Source organism: Pistacia vera, unplaced genomic scaffold (genome assembly GCF_008641045.1).
Source record: "Pistacia vera cultivar Batoury unplaced genomic scaffold, PisVer_v2 Contig205, whole genome shotgun sequence".
NCBI lineage: Eukaryota > Viridiplantae > Streptophyta > Magnoliopsida > Sapindales > Anacardiaceae > Pistacia > Pistacia vera.
The window spans coordinates 833,974-855,237 of NW_022196008.1; the positions used below are offsets into that span (position 1 = coordinate 833,974).

At 36.9% G+C, this 21,264-nt stretch overlaps 1 protein-coding gene across 1 annotated transcript; it reads left to right on the forward strand.

Annotated features, from left to right (window-relative positions):
* Nucleotides 1–602: 602 nt before the first annotated feature.
* LOC116128927 (zeatin O-glucosyltransferase-like) lies at nt 603–2,036 on the forward strand. The gene has a single exon (XM_031414677.1). The coding sequence runs from the start codon at nt 603–605 to the stop codon at nt 2,034–2,036; it is 1,434 nt and encodes a 477-aa protein (XP_031270537.1).
* The last annotated feature ends 19,228 nt before the right edge of the window (nt 2,037–21,264 follow it).

The following is a 21,264-nucleotide window of genomic DNA, read 5'->3' on the forward strand; positions in this document are numbered from 1 at the left end:
GAATAATTTTAGGGTTTTTATTAATAATAATGCTAGGTTTATAACATTCTCTTACAACTTTTAATATGAAAGCTCATCATTGGTTAACTCGCAAATAGACAGACGAGACTTATACAAGCAGACGAGACTCATTTTACAAGTTGAGCGATGACGAACTGCTACGTCGAGTTTGTGAGAGAAGGTTGTAAAATTGAGTTATAAACCTAACATTACTCTTTCATTAATGCATGAAAAGCCTAAAATTTATTGACAAATTATAAAGTGTTATCAACATTTTCTTTTCAATGGTAGAAACCTCATCTAACAAATACACATACTTATTCGCACATGCCTATTTGACATCTATAATTAATGATGAGAGAAATTGTTCCGTCCAAGTCAGCACATTATCATCAAATGCACATGTGTTACGCATATTATGATGTGATCCATGTGATGACATCGACACTCAAATACCAAATTATGGTCGTAAAAAAATAAATACGCAAAATTCATATTAAAACATTCCACGCAACTATATAATATTCATGGGGAAAGATCGCAAGACCATTTTATGTAAACCAAACACAATTGAATCACTCCATCAAAGCCATTTTGAATCAATGACTAACCATCAAGACAACCAAAACCATAGCCAAAATGGTCTCAGGGTGAATCGACAAGAAGAAGAAGTGGTTGTTGTGATGGTGCCATTTCCAGCTCAAGGCCATCTCAATCAACTCCTCCAACTTTCCCGCCTCATTCTCTCCTATAATATTCCCTTTCATTACGTTGGCGCCGCCTCCCACAACCACCAGGCCAAGCTTCGGGTCCACGGCTGGAACCCTCGCATCTCTTTCAACATCCATTTTCATGACTTTGAAATTCCTCCAATATTGTCTCCTCTTCTTGACCCCAACGAAGAATGCAAATTTCCATCTCATCTACAACCATGTTTCGATGTCTTAAAGCGGCTTCGGGCTCCTCTGGCTCAACTTTTACGTGCGCTTTCTTCACAGGCGAGAAGACTGATTGTCATTCATGACTCCATGATGGGCTCTGCGATTCAAGAAGTTCGTTTAATCCCCAGTGTAGAGTCTTATTGTTTCCATAGCGTGTCAGCTTTTGCTGTTTACTTGTACATATGGGAAACAATGGGCAACTCCGTAGAGGCCAATGATGTAATCCCAAAAGACATCCCATCCCTAGAAGGTTGCTTCACCAATGAGTTCTTGGATTCCATTGCTTTTGAATACGACTACCGGAAGTTCAATTCTGGATTTATTTACAACACATGCAGACTGATAGAAGGTGCTTCCATGGATTTGCTTGAGAGAGTAACAGTGGCCGAAAACATTAAGAATTGGGCTTTAGGGCCATTCAACCCAGTGATAATACCTCAGAATAATAGCTCGAATAGCAGGAATTTTTGCTTGGAATGGCTAGATAAACAAGCATCAGACTCAGTGATATATGTGTCTTTTGGGACAACAAGTACCATGAACAATGAGCAGATCAAAGAGATTGCCTTTGGCTTGAAGCAAAGCAATCAAAAGTTCATTTGGGCACTGAGAGATGCGGACAAAGGAGATGTTTTCAACGGAGAAGAGAGAAGAGCTGAGCTCCCAATAGGGTATGAAGATTCTGTAAAGGATATGGGATTTATAGTGAGAGAGTGGGCACCTCAACTGGAAATTTTAGCTCATCCTGCAACAGGCGGATTCATGAGTCACTGTGGCTGGAATTCTTGCATGGAGAGTATAAGCATGGGAGTTCCAATAGGGGCATGGCCAATGCACTCTGATCAGCCCAGAAACACAGTGCTTATAACACAAGTGCTAAAAGTTGGCATTGTTGTTAGGCACTGGGCTCACAGACAAGAGATAGTGACATCAAATATGGTCGAAACAGCTGTGAAAAGATTAATGGGATGTAAGGAGGGAGATGAGATGCGGAAGAAAGCTGCAGAATATGGTAGCAAAGTGCGACAATCAATGGGTGAAGGTGGAGTTTCTCGCTTGGAGTTTGATTCCTTCATTGCTCATATCACTAGATAATTAAGTTGGTTTGTTGTCACTAGCTAGATCTGAAATTTCGTTTTACTGTGTTAGTTTTTTATTTAATGAAGTGGATGGAGTTCAGGATGTACTCCTTTTGCTGTGAGGTAGCGAGATTAAATGAGTAACTGACTCTATCGGATATCTCGAAACGTTATAAATTACGAAATAGATGAACCTCATGATGAGATTGAAATTTATTTAACCCATCTTTCTTTTAAATTACTTGCTTTTGAGATATATTAATTCAGTCCATCAGTAATACATATATATACACGGGCGGACCCAAGAATGAAACTTACGGGATCAAAGGCTAAGCTAACAATTAACATAAATATAAATAAAAATAATCGCAAATATTTGTATTAATAAAATTCTCATTAACTAATATATTTATAATTATCCTCGACAAGATTTCATCTTTTGAAAATATTGTATAATGACTTCATTATCAATACTATTAAATATATCATTCTCTATATACACAACTAAAGTATCATTCAACCATTAATCACTCATTCCATTTCACAAACGATTGTTCATAATTCATTGCTAAAAATGCTCTCTCTACACTAGCGTGACAACTGGTCAAATCAATGCTAATTTTATCAACAGATAAACTAATAGAAATACTCTATCCTTCGTAGTTTCAATCATCACTCTTGCAAGATCTCCAATCCCATTCAATCCCATAAATTTGACATTAGAGCGTACATCCAAAATGTAAATATCAAATTGAGAATCAAGTGTTATGAGTTCTAAGTTAGAAAAATCTTTTGGATAAAGTTCAGGAAGGCGCATCAATTTTTGTTTATCAAAAGCAACAAAATTTTCATTTGGACGTAAGCATGCCAAACAAATAAGTAATTCAGTGTTTACCTCATTGAAACGATTATTCAACTCTTGAAGCTGCATATCTAGGATACTATAAAATACTTCAATACGATAATTATGCACGTTTGTGATACTTTTAGTCTTCCGTTGTGATTGCCCTTGAATAAAAAATTTGTCATCTTTATTTGGAATATCAATGTCATGTTTGGTACAAAAAGAACAAACTTTGCTAAGTAAATTCTCCCATCCACTATCCCTCATCAATTGTAAAACTTGCTTACACGCTTCAACCAAATTCATAACATTTACAATATTTTGATCTTTTCTTTGTAGTGCTTGAGAAAGTTCATTTGTAAAACTAAGTAAATCTTTCATCATAAATAGACTAAACACAAAATTAAATGATTGCATCAATTTCAATATATTATTAGAGAAAAATAGGGATTGAAAAGATGGAGTGGGGCACGCTAGGCAAGAGAAAAATTTGGGATTGGGAAAAAAAGGGAATGATATTATCAGAGATAGTAAAAAATTTTAATTAATTTAATTTACTGTAATTTTGTAATTTAGTTTTTTTATGGGGAAAAATTTAACTAATTTAAAAAAAAAAAATCTAATTGGTCACTTGACCCCATGTGACCCCATGTGGGTCCGCCCCTGTATGTATATATATTCACGGACCTAGGACCGATCCCAGCCAATTTGGGACCGGGCCTTGCCCTGCCCACCTCTATTGGGAATGTTTATGAAAATGTGTTTTGTTAGATTGTAATAAATTGGTGGGTATGTTATATTGATATATTTGGTTAGGAGGATAAATTGGTGGGTATGTTTATAGATTACTAAATTGCCCTCTTTAAATATTAATACAATACTATTTTTATTATTATTTCTTGAATTATTTTATTTAACCACTTACATTTGAAATTTTGCTAAAACATAGTCATATAAAAGTTTAATTTGTAACAAAATCACCCCCACTCACCCCAAGCTACTGCTAGCCGTCAGTCACCACTGCTGACCGCTATCGACAGTCTCCATAATGATGGATGACCAGCTAGATCTAACCGGTTGTGTGCCGATCTAGTCGTTTTCAGCAAGATCAATGGCCGAAAACGGCCAGATGGTTATGGATCTGGCTGGAAATGGCTAGAACTATTCTGGCCGTTTCAGATTAGTGTGTGTCAACGACCATATCTATGGCCGTTGTGTGCCATTGATTTGGCCATTAATTGCAAGATCCATTTTGGCGTCATGCAACGAAAATCTAGGCGTTAACGGCTAGATCTATTCCGTTTCTATTCCAACTGGAATAGATATGGCCGTTTCCGGCCATTGATCTGGTTGGCCAACGGCCAGCGGTGGTGGCTAGCGGGCGACGGTGGTCTTGGGTGGCCTACAATTTGTTTTCAATATAAGGGTATTATTGTCCAAAAACTAAATTAGTTTGGAGTAAAATTGTAATGGCAAGTTCATGTACATTAATTTCAAAATATGGGCATTATTGTTCAAAAAATTTAATAGTTAAGGGTAAAATTGTAACAAAATTAAGATTACCAAGTAATTTTAAAATACCTAAGAAAATGGAAGTATTTAGATTACCACCTATATAACCAACAGTAATTACTATTAGTTTTAGAATATATCCAGAATCTTATATTACTTAACAACAAAACGTGGTAATATAAGTAATATAAGCTGACATTACCTTAATAATAGAGGATAACCCCCAACCAAACAACCCCTAAAAGGCTCATGACTATAGAACTCCATTAGAAGCTAGAATGACTCCACCCAAAATCCAACCATATAGATCCCTTATGTGCAGAAAAGTTGGATTGAGAAAGTGACGGAGGAAATGCACGAGGATGTGTCACTACAACATTATGCATTTCTAGCCATGATGTTCATTGTAGCAGTGACAATTAGGATTTGAGAGAGATAAGTGATGCGTTGTAACTACAACATGCAATGTATAGCAAGTGCACTAGTCGCACAAGTAATAACGTGATAAGTGAAGTATCGTTCCCACGAGGATTGTTTGTTAAGCACTGATTTTCCTAGTTGTTTATCAAGTTGGAGAAACCGAAAATGTTTGGAGTTGCGGGATGAATTTAAGCTAAAGTGAAAACAAAACTTACTACGTATTTAAAAGGCTAGTAAATAACAGAAAAACTAAATCGAGAGAAAATATCAATTAAAGCAAACGGTTAGGGTTTTGACTTCACTAGGATTCTATGAATTAATCTACGAATTATGCTACCCTTACACTCACATGCACGGATTATAAATCGAATTCCCTAATGTGTAAAACATACATTCTCAGGCTATGTTTTCCTACTTTCCCCTATTAAGCTTCCGCACCTAACAATTTGAAGATTAATAGATTCAAGTTCATTAAGCTAATGGAATCCTAAATTAATTTCATTGATTCTCAAACCTATCTCTAGCGTTCAATACAACAATGGTGATTACCCTAAGAAGTTCATACATGATTCATTTCTCAATCTCATCATGTTCAACAAATAAATTCAATAAAACCAAGAATAATCACACAACCCGTGCAGCAGAATGTAAAAACAACAATAATCTATTGATTAAACATAAAAATCCTAATTACATCAAAACCCTAACCCAAAGTGAGTTAGTTCATAATGAAATTAACACAAATTGAAATAAAAACATTAAACAAAGTATCCAACATATTGAAATAAGAAAAGAGAATAAAGATCTTCCCTAATTGATGAATCCCAAAGAGTTTATTCTCAAATCAACCTCAAATCCTCTCTCTTTTCTCCAAAATGTCGAATTTACTCTAAACAATGATGAACCCATCTAAAAATGGCTAAGCTTTCGTTATATAGTCGGTCCAAAAACCTAAAAACTTTCCTAAAATAAAATTGTGCGTTTTGATATAAACTGGAAATCGCAAACTTCGCCGCGGCGAAGAATAAACTTCACCATGGCGAAGAATAAACTTCGCCACGGCAACGAAATCTTGAGAGTTTATCACAGCGGCGAGCCTTCCTGAACAAATTTGAATTTATGGAATTGCCCTCCGCTTGCTTCCTTGCTCGAATCTTCTATCTTCGTTGCTCTCCAATGGGAACAAGCATCATAGTGCTTCAAATCCGCTTCAGAACTTCCCCGAATTCTGAGATTTGCTTGCTTCTGGGTCCAGAAACTCGATTCCGCTATTATTTGCTCAAAGTGCATGTTTTGACCTGAAACATAAAACATATGAAATTAAGTTGCAATTCAGGCAAAAGCGACATAAGAAGTATCCAAAATCCGGCCAAAAAGCCTCAATAAAACAGTATAATCCTTGGATTATCAAATACTCTCAAACTTAAGACATGCTCATCCTCGAGCATCAGGTATAAAACATGACTAAAAAGAAAAACAACTAACAAACAAAAACACAAAACAACAAAATTGAAAATGAAATGAGAAAAATTAGACTCAAACTCAAACACAAGGACTTGCCTAGAATTTATACAAATCTAAAAAATTGTTGAAACATTGTTACTAGAAAATGCTCAACATTCTAAGAAGTTAAAAGTTGAATTGACTATCTTTCTCTATTGGTCCCCTGAGTAGGTAATCCCCACTTCAGTCCACCTTCCGACTTCCCGGATTATTCTATGCAGAAATGTGAAGTTTATCAAATGGTGGTAGACTCCATAAGCCTAAGTATCGAACTACTCTCTACTAATGAGGATTAGACATCACTAAGGATCAAAAGGTCTTTACAGGCTTGTAACATTAGGCTTGGTTAGTGGGCTTAAAGAAAAGGATTAGATAACAAAACAAGAGAACTCGATTTCCTTTAAGCAAACACTAAGAACTACATCAACTTCCACTTTCTCAACCACCGCTTAAGGTGTCTACCCTTTATACACCTCAATATGTGCAATTCTTATTTTTGATTCTGAGATGAAGCTCTCAAATTTCTATTATTATTAATATTATTTTTTTCATGCCCTTCTCGCGACCCCCAAACTTATTCTTTTGGTTTATTAGCATCTCACACAACTCTCTAAGCTCTTTTGTGTTTGCATTAGGTTCAGAATTCTCTTAAAGGTTGTGAAACGTGTTTACGGTGAAAGGGTTGGGCATTATTGGTTGCACAAGAAAGATAGGACAACGATGATTTCATAAGACTCAAATGGGTGACTAGGGATAAATTTTCATGGTCGGGTGGAAAGCTCAAACATTTTGAAAAACTACCTAAATCACTTCCTCAATAATGTCTATTCCTAGAATTTCGCCTCAAGCACTTCTCAACTGGGTTCTAAAGTCCACCAACATTATCAAGACTTCACCTAACCACATAAAATGAATCTAAGCGTGCCGAAATAATGAAAATGGTGGTTGAACCACTCAACAAACCTTAAGCTAAATCAAGTCAACCAACCTAAACTTGAAGCAATGTTTAACATTTTTCAAAAAATAAAATCCCAACAATCCTATTCTCATCATAGACTTATGCAATTCATCATTGGCACAACAACACAAAACATGAAAACAACTAAACACAAATCAAAATTTTGAATTTTCCTACCCCCAAACTAAAGATGACATTGTCCCCAATGTCACATTATGCACAATTTAGGAATAGAAAAACAGTATTTAAAAAGGTACGAGATAGTTCCCTGATTAATCCGTGAAGTTTGAGTTTCGTTCAACAGCATGCACACCCATTCCTTGGCTTTCTCATAATCATCATCTGTAAAACAATTGAAATTCTGTGGTGTCCATTGTGTTAGAAAATTTCACTGACTAATATGAAAATATTACAACCTAATCTCGCCCTTATAAACTAACTAGAACATTCAAACACAATTAACAATTGAAAACGAAAAGAAAATTAGTTCCAATGTACAAAACAAAAGACACTAATAAATGAAAACAGAAACTACAAAAACAAGTGCTCAGGTTTCATTCTTCCCTCAATGAGAATCCCGAGGACACATGTCTAGAGAACGAGTTGTATTTAGAAAAAAATCTGTTTAAGGATAATAATAATAATATCCAAAACATGCATATAAAATGTCACGCAGGATCCAAACTTATAATTTACAAACTTTAAGAAATTATAAGATCAAAACATATTTATAGGGTGGAAGCTTCCAAATGTATTTCACAAATATTTATCATTTACATATTTACATCAAGATGATAATAAATCATCTCCCCTCACGTGTAGTCCCACTGTCTCTAGCATCCCTCGCTTCTAGTCTACCTGCAAAACAATCAACAATGAAAGGGTGAGCGCTAATCGCTCAGTAAGGAATGATCCGTTTCATTCTGAATGTACTATTTGATCTTTATTTAAACATATTTATTAACACATCACTTATCTCTGCTTCGGAATCATTCCATTCCTCGGAATCCCAGTCTTCCCATTGGAAGCTTGAAACGTCAATGCCCAGATTGGTCCAGCAGCTGTGTTGCATATCATACAGCATTCGGGTCTACTCTGCCATCCAATCTTGACGTCTTCCATCCATTTCATCTTATCCAAAATCTGCTATAGCAGCTCCTTTGTCGAGGATGTTGAACTGGATGCTGTGGTAGCTTTTGTGGTTCTTTGTCTTTTCGTTCCGGATCTGGGTCCTTCTCCGAGCAGACGCTCAAGATGCTTGTTATAGTAGTTGGTGTTGAGGAGTGGGGCAGGATGGATAAGTGGTTCATCATCTACCTTCTTGACGCCCGCTCGAGTGCACAGCTCAGTGATGAGATGTGGGAAGGCGAAGCTCCCTCGCCCTGGTTTGGCTGCATGCTGTATACTCACCATGATAATATTCCCCACATCCATTTTCTTTCCAGTGGCAATGGAATAAAGCAACACTGTCCACTCAAAAGCCATTGTACTATAATGCGTCTTCGGAACCATCCTCGCACACACAAAATACTGCCACAATCTAGCCATAGGAATCAAATTTGTTCCCTTAATGCTCTTTCTCCCATTCTTTGAAATTCCCAAGAGGTACCCGGCTTTGCTATGACCTTAAGAATTTCCTCCTCCTTAAACTACCTCTTTCTAAATTCCTAGTACTCATCACGGTCAATTGGAGTCAGTTTGTAGAATTCATTGATAACCTTTATATCAATTGGCACATCAATACCTCTCACATAAACATGCCCGGGGTCAAACTCAGGGAAGTTGGCATAAAATTCTCTCACTATTGGCATTATGGCTAAATGTTCGGGTTCACTCATGAAGATACCTCAATTTTGCCATCGACTCTAAGCTTCTGCATGGGTTGTGGTCAATCCCCTTTCGGCAATAAACCTCTTATCTTTTCTTTTGACTGCGCCTTCATAATGCTGTTGAGCCTTCTCATTAACAAACCTATTGTCGATTTGTTTCCCTTTACCCCTGGAAGGCACTTTGAGTGGCATTTTGGTTTTCAACAGTGAACACTCAAATCTACCCCCAAACTAAATTTTCAACCCAACAATTCAACACTAAAGTACTCTTGCTACTAACCACAATCACTCCTAAATGCACACCAAAGTTTCAAAAATTGCATCTACACCCCCAAATTCACTACCCTTCCAAACTCAATCAAAATACTTCCAAATTGAATACCCAACTTCCTCAACACCACACAAATCAAAATCCACACTTCTTGACCAAAATCAACCCACAAACTTCACCAAAATCCATAACTCAACTCATTCAATCAATATCTCAAAATTAAAGCACTAACAATCGAAATTGATCAAATTTAAGGCTGGATAACTCGAAATCTTACCAATCCCACGATGAATGCACCACCAATTTCAACAATTTTGGCCCAGATTGCAAGATCCCCAATTTTTTAAAACCTAGGGTTTCCAAATTTTCTTCAAAATTTCGTGAAAATCCCTGCCAAAGTGAGTTGATTTAGTGTTTGTGAGGGTTAAGGAGTGGAGTATAGGGACGAAAATTCACGGGAGAATCTCTGGATTGAAGGTAGAAGTGTTTGGCTCTTGGGTGTGTTTTGAAACTTTTTGCGAAAAAATGAAAAATGACTCGCGTATATATAGAAAATAGACTTTGCCACGGCGAAGTTCTTCATCCAAGTGCAAAACTCAGTCGATGCTGCGGCAAAGAAAAATTCTCACCGCGGTGAAAAAATATAGTGAAGCAGCGAAATTTCCTTAGCACAATTCCGCAATACCATTTATGCCGCGGAGAAGAAAATTGCTTGCCACGGCGAAAAATTCCAGGGAAAACCTCGCCTCGGCGAAGAATGAACTTCACCACGGTGAAGTCTGGAACTTTTCGAATCCAATTTTGTGCAAAGTGTACATTGCCGCGGCGAAAACTGGAAATTTCTGCTTTTTCGCCATAATTCGATCGTTCACCTGAAACATCAAAAACAACCGAAATCAAATTTATCCTAAATCATAAAACAACTAAACAAATTAAAAAAAAAACACACAAACAAACAAATGAAACACTTGGGTTGCCTCCCAAGAAGCGCTTGTTTATCGTTGGAAGCTCGACTTTCTCAAGTCATCATTCCGGGATGTCAAGTTGGACGGGTAATGACTTGCAACTCATCGCCCCATCAATGTATGGCTTCAATCTCTGTCCATTGACCTTAAATGTGCCATTTTCTTCATGGGAAACCTCCAACACTCCATATGGGTAGATTTCGGTAACTATGAAGGGTCCGGACGATCTAGACTTAAGTTTTCCAGGAAAGAGAGTAAGTCTAGAATTGTACAAGAAAACTTTCTGACCCACTTCAAAGTTCTTCTTCGTGATATGCTTATCATGCCATCTCTTGGTCTTTTCTTTGCAAATCTGGGCATTCTCATACGCTTCATGATGAAACTCGTCTAGTTCATTCAATTTCAGCATCTTTTCCTCCCCAGCAGCTTGTAAATCCATGTTTAGCTGCTTGACTGCCCAATATGCCTTATGCTCGAGTTCCACCGGCAAGTGACATGCCTTCCCATATACCAACCTAAATGGAGACATACCAATTGGAGTCTCGAATGCAGTGCAGTATACCCATAATGCATCATCTAACTTCCGTGACTAATCCTTCCTGGACGCATTGACTGTCTTCTCTAAAATTCTTTTCAACTCTCTGTTCGACAGTTCCACTTGCTCGCTAGTCTGAGGATGGTATGGTGTGGGCACTCTATGTTTCACTCCATATTTTGCTAACAGAGCATCAAATTGCCTATTGCAAAAATGCGATCCTCCATCACTGATGATTGCTCGTGGTACTCCAAATCTTGAGAAAATGTTATTTCTCACAAAGTTAACCACCACCCTAGCATTATTGGATGGTAATGAAACTACTTCCACCCATTTGGACACATAGTCCACAACCACTAAGATATACATATTTCCAAAAGAATTTGGGAAAGGACCCATGAAGTCAATTCCCCACACATCAAACAGTTCAACAACTAGAATGTTATTCAATGGCATCTCGTCTCTCCTTGAAATATTTCCACTCCGTTGACATTGATCACATTCCTGAACTACTCGGAAGGCATCCTTGAATAGGGTTGGCCAATAAAATCCAGATTGAAGAACCTTGGCCACTGTCCTAGTTCCTCCAAAATGACCACCCACTTCCTTCTCATGGCAATGCCGTAAAATACTCTCCATCTCCTCTTCCGATACACACCTACGTATCATCTAATCAGCACAGTGTTTATAAAAAAAATTGTTCTTCCTAGAAATAATACTTCAAGTCAGAGAATAACTTCCTCTTCTGTTGGAAAGTCATGCCATTTGGGAGCACTCTCGATGACAAGTAGTTTGCAAAATTTGCATACCAAGGTTCTTCTTCAACTCTCATCAATTTCTCATTCGGGAAGGTCTCCTTGATTTGAGCTTCCTCTTCACTTCCCTAAGTTGGTCGTTCAATCCTTGACAAATGATCCGTCACCACATTTTCTGACCCCTTTTAATCTCGGATCTCCAACTCAAATTCTTGTAGTAATAGGATCCATCTTATCAGCCTTGGTTTTGCTTCTTGCTTTGCCAACAGATGCTTGAGCGCTAAATGATCCATGTAGACTATCACCTTAGCACCTAGCAAATAAGAATGAAATTTGTCAAATGCAAAAACAATGGCTAACAACTATTTTTCAGTAGTGGTGTAATTCAACTGTGCATCAATTAGTGTCTTGCTAGCATACTGAATCACATGCAAAACTTTGTTCTTCCTTTGTCCTAAAACTACTCTTAATGCAAAATCACTAGCATCACACATCAATTCAAAAGGTAGTCCCCATCGGGAACTGCAATAATAGGTGCAGACACTAATAATTTCTTAAGAGTTTGAAAAGCATGCATGCATTCATCATCAAAATCAAAAGAGACATCTTTAATCAGTAAATTGCAAAGGGGTTTAGATATTTTAGAAGATAAACCGTCTATAGAACCCCGCATGCCCTAAGAAACTTTGGACTGCCTTAACGTATGCAGGTGGTGGCAGCTTTTCAATCACTTTTGTTTTGGCTCGATCCACTTCGATGCCATCCTTTGAAATTCGATGACCGAGTACAATTCCTTCCTGAACCATGAAATGACATTTCTCCTAGTTGAGCACCAAATTCATATCTTGACAACACTGCAAAACAAATAAGAGATTAAATAAGTAGTTATCAAAAGAAGAACCGAAAACAGAGAAGTCATCCATGAAGACTTCTATGAACCGTTCCACCATGTCACCAAAAATTGACATCATGCATCTCTGGAATGTGGCTGGTGCATTGTATAATCCAAAAAGCATCATTTTGTAAGCAAATGTGTCATACGGACAAGTGAATGTCGTCTTCTCTTGATCTTCGGGAGCAATGGCAATCTGATTATAACCTGAAAAACCATCCAAGAAACAATAGTAAGCATGCCCTACCAATCTCTCCAACAGTTGATCGATGAAAGGAAGTGGAAAATGATCCTTCCTCGTCGCTTCATTCAATTTCCTATAATCAATGCACACCCTCCAACCCATGACAGTCCTAGTTGGTATCAATTCATTATTGTCATTCTTAATCACCGTGATACCTCCTTCTTTGGAACCACTTGCACCGGGCTCACCCATGGACTATCTGAAATAGGATAGATTATTCCTGCATCTAGAAGTTTCACCACTCCCTTTCTCACCATTTCCTTTATCGAAGGATTCAATCTCCATTGTGGTTGCACCCTAGGCTTGACATCATCTTCCATGGGTATCTTGTGCATACAAAAAGATGGAGAGATGCCTCTAATGTCTGATAGTCCATCCAATTGCTGATCTATGCTCCCTTAACACCCGAATCAACCGCTCTTCTTCTAATTTACTCAACCTTGAATTGATGATCACTGGAAAGGTTTCTGATTCACCAAGATACACATATTTGAGGTGAGAAGGTAAAGGCTTCAGTTCAAGTTTTGGAGGTTCTTCATTTCTTGCCTTTTCCTTCTTATTTTCAATGTCAAATTCTTCAAATTCTGGATCTTGACTTGCGGTTATCGGCTGAAGTGCTTCCAAAAGTCTAGGACACTCATTCTTCGTCGGCTCATCTATCTCTATTGTTTTTGATTGGGCAATGCAAGCTTCTAAAGGTAGTTGAGGGGTGTTCTCTTCAATAGCATCTGCTACTAACCTGTCCACCAAGTCCACACTAAAACATGAATCAGACTCTAATGGAAATTTCATGGCCTCAAACACATTGAATGTCACCATTTCATCTTGAACCCTTAATAACAATTTTCCTTCTTGCACATCAATTAAGGCTCTTCCGGTGGCAAGAAATGGTCTCCCCAAGATGAGAGGCATTTCCTTGTCCTCTTCCATATCCAACACGACGAAATTTGCTGGAAAGATGACTTTGTCCACCTTGACCAATACATTTTCCACTATGCCCCTCGGATGCTTGATTGATCTATCTGCAAGCTACAAAAATATGGTCGTTGGCTTCACTTCACCAATCCTTAATCTCCTGAAAATAGAAAAAGGCATTAGATTTATGCTTGCACCTAGATCACATAAAACTCTATCAAAAGTAATATCTCCTCTAACACAAGGGATAGTAAAACTCCCTGGATGTTTGAGTTTCAGTGGCAGTTTTTTCTGTAGAATGGCACTGCACTCCTCCATCAGCATCATTGTTTCCTCTTCTTCTAACTTCCTTTTGTTTGATAAAATTTCCTTGAGAAATTTTGCGTAGCTTGGCATCTGTTGCAATGCATCTGCAAAAGGAATGTTAATATGTAGTTTTTTCAATATCTCAATGAATTTTGTAAACTACTTATCCTGATTTTTCTTTTTGAGTCTTTGAGGGAAAGGCACAAGAGGGGTGTGATGTGCCAACTCTGGTGGTATCTCGAGAAATGACAATTTTTCTTTCTTTTGTCTTTGCCTCTCTTCTAGCTTTGGTTCATCTTCCCTAAGACTGGTTGGTTTCTCTTCAACGATTATCTCTTCGTCGACTTCTTCATTAGAATCTTCTTTATCCTTCGGTTGGCTTTGTTCTTTCCCTGCTTCCAAGACTGCTCCATTCCGTAGCATTATTGCATTCGCTTGTTCATGTGGATTTGTCACTGTGTTGCTTGGTAGGGAACCTTGTGGTCGCTCATTCAATTTTTTTGCTATTTGCCCCACTTGTACCTCTAAGTTCCGAATGGACGCCTCTTGGTTTCTGAAAGTTGCCCTCGTCTCACTCATGAAATGTAACGCCCCACTTGAGGTACATAGCTAATGTTTCTTCTCTTGCTCTTATTTGAGTCGGTTTATTAGTATTATTGTTTGGTTGGCCTTTGATTGAGTGGTATGTTGAATACTTGCCTTGAATTGGTTGAAAATAGAAGAAGTTTAGTGTTCCAGGCTTCGTCGAAGCCCACGGGGAAGCTGCTGGACAGTTTCGCCGCGGCGACAGAAGCTTCTTCGCCGCAGCGACGTGCCGATCAAAATGTTTTTTAAGTTTTAGATATTTTCTTCCCCAGGGGCTATTTGACCATCCTACCCCTAATTAGCAGGAAAAGTGGGGAGTAAATTGTAAGAAAATTTCATGGAGAATATGTTAGTATGGGGGTGTGATTGTAAGGAATCAAAGGATATGGATGGAATTTTCAAGAAAGAGTAAGGGCACTATGGGAATCCTTGTGTATGAGTTGAGTTAAAAAGGGGTTAAGTGTAGAGAACCCTTCATTTCGTCCATTTCCACTGCCTCTTCCATTCTCTATTTTCTCTCAAATTTCTTTCAATCTTCCAAGGATTTCAAAGGACTTTTTTGGGTAGTTTTTAGTAGATTTTTAATCTAAAGCATCTAAGGTAAGGATTCTTGCTTTAGATGAGAGTTTTATTATGTTTTGGTTAAAGTCTTATGTTGTGGTTGTTATTTGAAGTTGTAGAGAGAAATCAAGCTCCCAAAGGAAATGAGAAGTGTTAAAGAAGCTATTTCCCCACAAGGTAAGTAAATTCAACCAAGTTGAGATTTGAATAAGTTTTTGAGTAGAAATTGAGTAGAGATATATGCATATATGAGTATGTATTATGCTTGTTGAAAAATTGAGTTGAGATGAGATTCTATTTTGTGGTGGTTGGATATACTTCATGTATGAGGAGTGTTTGAATGTGTATTGAGAAGTGGAAATTGAGTTAAAGTTTGGGAGATATTGTGTAAACCTATTTGGAAGTGTTTTCCTTGACAGGGTTTATGGTTGTTTGAGGAAGTTTTCTTCCAATTTGGATGGCTAGAGAATGTAGTAGAGTAGTATTTATAGTAGAGATTTTGTATGCACATGAATTGTTTGATGAAATGTCGAAGAGAAATGTGAGCATGAATTGTGAACCTTAATTCTTGTAACATTGCATATTGGCATTTCCTAAGTGCATCAATGAGCATAAACCACCCATGTGCATTAGTTGTGCATTGAGTAATAGCTTGAGAGAGAGTAGAGATTTTTTAGTATAAGTTACACTATGAGTGTTAGTTTGAGAAAGAGTAGAGAATGTTGAGAATAATCTTCTCTATTAGTAAAGAGAAAGAGAAATTGAGCACTAGAGAACAAAGAGAAAGTAGTGCTAATCAAGAGAATAGAGTAGGTTGTGCGATAGGGAACCTGTGAGTAAGGGTAGAGTATTCCGGCATGTACGCCGCATTGAGAGAGCGGCATGAGTATAAGAGAGAGAAATGGTGTAGCCCGTGAGAGTGCATGCGGATGAAGGCTATACCCGAGAGTACCCGAGAGAGAGTTTATACACTCACATGGCCAAAGGTTCTGAATCCATGCATAACCGAGTCCGATCGGCTAGAATGAGTACAAGTCACATAGAGTGGGAGTGAGTCCCAGCCGTGCCTCCGGTCAGATGGGGTCGTGACTTACTAAAGAGCTTTAGTAGAAAAGAGTTACGAGAAAGAGAAAACAGAGAGTAAATGAGATTTGTAGGGAAAGAATTAGAAAGAGTTACGGGATTTATGAGTAGAGGATTTACTTACTGAGCATTGTTTTGTACTCACCCCGTTGTTCCCTATGTTTTTGCAGGATCTAGGTGAGGACACAGTCGGATGGACGTCATCAAGCGAAGAGAACTGGCTACACTGTCCACCCTGTTTGATGTTTTTGTACATGATACTACTTTTTGTACAAAGAGTTTATATGTTTAATAAAAGAAAAAATTTGGGCCCAACTTTTATGCTATTTTACATGTATTTTTACTATGCATTTTGTTAAAAGAATATGAGTAGAATGGAGTCATTACATGAAACCTGTGGTCTCTTGGATGAATTTCCCAAACATATCCTCCAATTTTGACAATCTCTGCTCCCCTGGTTGATTATTCACCTCCACTTGATTGTTTGGCATCGTTCTTTGGTTCCATTGGTTATTCTGTTGATTCTATTGATTCTGATTGCCCGAAGACAAGTTTGGATGATTCCTCCAACCAGGATTATATGTGTTGGAATAAGGATTGTTATGTTGTCTTTGATTTCCTACCAAGTAGTTGACTTGTTCTAATGATGATGAAGCTGAAGCAAAAGTGTTCCCCACTTGACATTCATTGCTCATGTGGTTACCTGCACAAAAATAACAAGTTAATTGAGGTGCTTGGATAGAATTCACCTGCTGTAAACCCCGCATTATTATTCCGATGCCCTAAGATATGAAATTTACCTTTTCAAGTAATTTTCTTTTTTGAATGGAAGGGTAAAATGGTCAATTTACATGTATTTCAAGATGCAGCCATTATAAAGTATAAAGGGTGATGTCATTGAAGAGAAATGAGGGTAGAATGGTCATAAAGTTGACTGATAAGGTTAAATGGCATAAACGGCAACCAAGGGTATAATGGTCTTTTCATACAAAACCATATGATTAAGTGTCCATAAAAGTGCACCAAGGGTAAATTAGTCATTCACCTAATGGGATTGCCTTAATGGTTAGTGTTTTAAAGAGTCAAATGGCATAAAATGAGTGCTTATCTTTATGTTGTGGTAGAAATGCCCAACACGACTTATATTAAAATTTATGCCAAATGACCTTTATATCTAACTTTTATGACCAATCACATTAGAGTAACAATGGAATGATAATTACAAGGTTTAAAGAGAAGTAGTCGGCCTTGGAGACCCCAATATATCATCTTCTTCTTCTACTCTCAAATCCACCATAAAAGCCACTAATCCAGCTTTTATCTCAAATTTTCTTAGGATTTCAAGTTGATTTTCAAAGGAGATCACCATCCACCCTTAAAGAACTTCATTCAGGTTAAAGGTGGTTTCAAAACCCTAGTTTTTTTCTGAAATTTTTAGTTAAAAGAGAAATTCATAAGTGGTTATGTGTGTAAGGTGAAAGGTGAAACTTTGGAGCCAAGGAGGAGTACCTTTGTGCTTTGAATACTAAGGTAAGGAAAAAAATCTCCCTTATGACTACAATTGATAACACCTAGGTTTATGAAACTTACATTTATTTATGTTAAAATGAGTGTGATGCTATGTTTTGGTTATGATTTGTTTAAATGGGTGTGTTGATTGGGTATGTGAGCATATAGAGGATGATTATGCCAATTAAGAGATTTGTAGTTGGACGATTTTTTGGCACTTTTTGGTTCTGTAAAAAGGGAGGTTTTTATGGCCTTTATACTTAGAATGATATGGCAAATGATATGAATGTGCAATGAAGGTGACATGGTTAAAAAATAGAATTCGGATTTGGTTGTTTTAAGACTTATACTGTACATGCTTCACTGAATCAGTCATAACTGAAGTTATAGAAGTCCGATTGAGTTGATCTTGAAGTTTGAAAAAGAAACAGACCTAAAACTTTTATGTTTTAGTGAAGAACCATTCGAATTGGAAGATAAGGTAAAATTGGTTGAAAAGTGACGAACTATATGGCATCCAACTTCTAATGGAAATTCCCATTTGTTCTAATTCTATAAACCCCTGAATTCTTACTACCGAAATTCCTTTTATTGTATGAGAAATTAAATGAATTAAGTTAAGAAGTTTAGTAGGAGAATATAGTATGATTGAGCATGGGAGATGTTAGTCCTATGTTTTGCATTCAATGGTAATGCATTAGCTTATTTAGTTGTCTTATGAAAAAATTTATGAAATGTTAATGAATGAATTCCAGAGTCTCTTGAGGTATAAACCAAGATCAGAGGAATGGATTCTTATGGAAACCATGAGTCCTTTGAGGTGACGACCAAGAACAAGGTAATGGTTCAAATGATCCGATCGGATAACAAAGACTAATGAAATCGTCAAGTATAAAGACAAACAAATAAGCATGCCATGTACATGAATATTTCATAAGTCATTTATGTTCTATGTTATATTATGTATGGTTATGTTATGACTTATGTTTATGAGAAAAGCCCAAAGTGTATGATAGTTTTATGAACTTGTTATGTCAAGAATGAAGGTCATGTTTTGTAGGTAGGTAAGGTCCTAAGTAATATACTGTATAATGAACCTTAATAGTTTAAAATGGCCATATTCCTTACTGAGCGATTAGCGCTCACCCCACGAAATATTTTAAAATGTTTTGTAGGTACGGATTAAGGCATGAAGCTGGGGTGGATTCCGGGACGCTATGAGTTTGAGGGGATGCTTTAATGATGACTATTGAATGGTTTTGCTAATATTTGTGTGTAGTAATTATGTTCATATTTCATATCTAGTATATATCCATGTTCTATAATGGAGTAAATTGTTTGTATGAATAAGGAAATCAAATTGCTATAATTTTATAAAGTGTGTATCTTCTAGTAAATATTACCATGGATTTCATAATTTACTCCAAGAAAGGAAACTACATTTTTTTGATTATACAATAACTTATTATAGTTAAAAAAAAAAAAAAAAAAAAAAAAAAAAGTTAAACACATATATCTATATATATGTTTTAACTACGTTATTCTTTAAATAGGATTTTAAAATAAACTTCTTTCCTAGCGTGCGTTTCCTAGGTTCTCAATGGCCAAGGATACTTAGGAATACCTGGCTAGGGGGTTTTTCACCTGCATACCTCCCAATTGCTTCTGATGCTATAAGTTGGGCTGAAATAGCCGTGTATGCATCACTTCATAAAGACCCATAGATTTCTTCGATTGTATCCTCTCATTCGGTCTTTGATAATTGTTACTTGCAATAACTTCAAGCACTCATGAGCTTCTTTAGTTTCTTGTTTTGCAATGCTCCTCCCGATGCTGCATCCACCATTGTTTGCACATAATCATCAAGCCATTTAAAATGTTTGCACTTGCATCCAAACTGGCAAACCATGGTGTGGACACCTCCTCAGTAGTTCCTTGTATCTTCCCAAGCCATACAGTGATTTAGACTCTTCATGTGAAAACGATGTTATTCATTTCTCATCTTTGCAGATTTTGCGGGAGGAAAGAATTTGGTCAGGAACTTCTGTGCTAATTCATTCCAAGTTGTGATCGTTCCTGGTGGCAGTGCCATTAACCATCCTTTTGCTTTATCCCTTAGAAAAAGGGAACAATCTCAATCTGATGTCGTCATCTGACACTCCATCTGACTTAAGGTATTGCAGATCTCTAAAATTTTATAGTGTGCAGATTTGATCTTCCTTCAAATCTCCTTTAAATTGTACCGATTGTTGATCATCTGGATGATTGTCGGCTTTATTTTGAAGTTGTTGGCTTGTACTGTTGGTCTAGTTATACTTGAACCACTACCATCAACCGTGGGAACTGAAATTCCCTCAATGTTCTATTTTTCGCCATCTCAACAACTATGGCCTCTCGTTCTCTTCTCTCTCTGTTAACTCTTTCTGTGGTGTGCTTTCAATCTCTGGATCAACAGGAACCACTGGCTGACGTCTAGCTCTTCGCATAACTACTGAACAAGAGAAAATGTAAGATTAATAGCTAACAAAAAGAAACAAAAATAAACTACAAAACAATTAAAAATTAAACTCCAATCTAGCTAACACAAGAAAAGTTTAATGTTAATACAAAATCAATTCCCTGGCAACGGTGCCAAAAACTTGATGCGTTGTAACTACAACAGGCAATGTATAGCAAGTGCACTAGTCGCACAAGTAATACATGATAAGTGAAGTATCGTTCCCACGAGGATTGTTTGTTAAGCACTGATTTTCTCAGTTGTTTATCAAGTTGGAGAAACCGAAAATGTTTGATTTGCGGGATATTTAAGCTAAAGTGAAAACAAAACTTACTACGTATTTAAAAGGCTAATAAATGACAGCAAAACTAAATCGAGAGAAAATATTAATTAAAGCAAACGGTTAGGGTTTTGACTTCACTAGGATTCTATGATTAATCTGCGAATTATGCTACCCTTAAGTAACATACACGGATTATAAATCGAATTCCCTAATGTGTAAAACATACCTTCTCAGGCTATGTTTTCCTACTTTCCCCTATTAAGCTTTCGCACCCAACAATTTGAAGATTATAGATTCAAGTCATTAAGCTAATGGAATCCTAAATTAATTTCATTGATTCTCAAACCTATCTCTAGCGTTCAATACAACAATGGTGATTACCCTAAGAAGCTCATACATGATCATTTCTAATCTCATCATGTTCAACAAATAAATTCAATAAAACCAAGATAATCACACAACCTATGCAATAGAATGTAAAAGCAACAATAATCTATTGATTAAACATAAAAATCCTAATTACATCAAAACCCTACCCAAAGTGAGTTATTTCATAATGAAATACACACAATTAATTGAAATAAAAACATTAAACAGTATACACATATTGAAATAAGAAAAGAGAATAAAGATCTTCCCTAATTGATGAATCCCGAAGAGTTTAGTCTCAAATCACCCTCAAATCCTCTCTCTTTTCTCCAAAATGTCGAATTTACTCTAAACAATGATGAACCCAACTAAAAAGGCTAATTTTTTTCTTATATAGTCGTCCAAAAA

Excerpts from the sequence above, each read along its gene's own strand:
- LOC116128927 (XM_031414677.1), top strand. The coding sequence starts at position 603 with ATGACTAACCATCAAGACAACCAAAACCATAGCCAAAATGGTCTCAGG.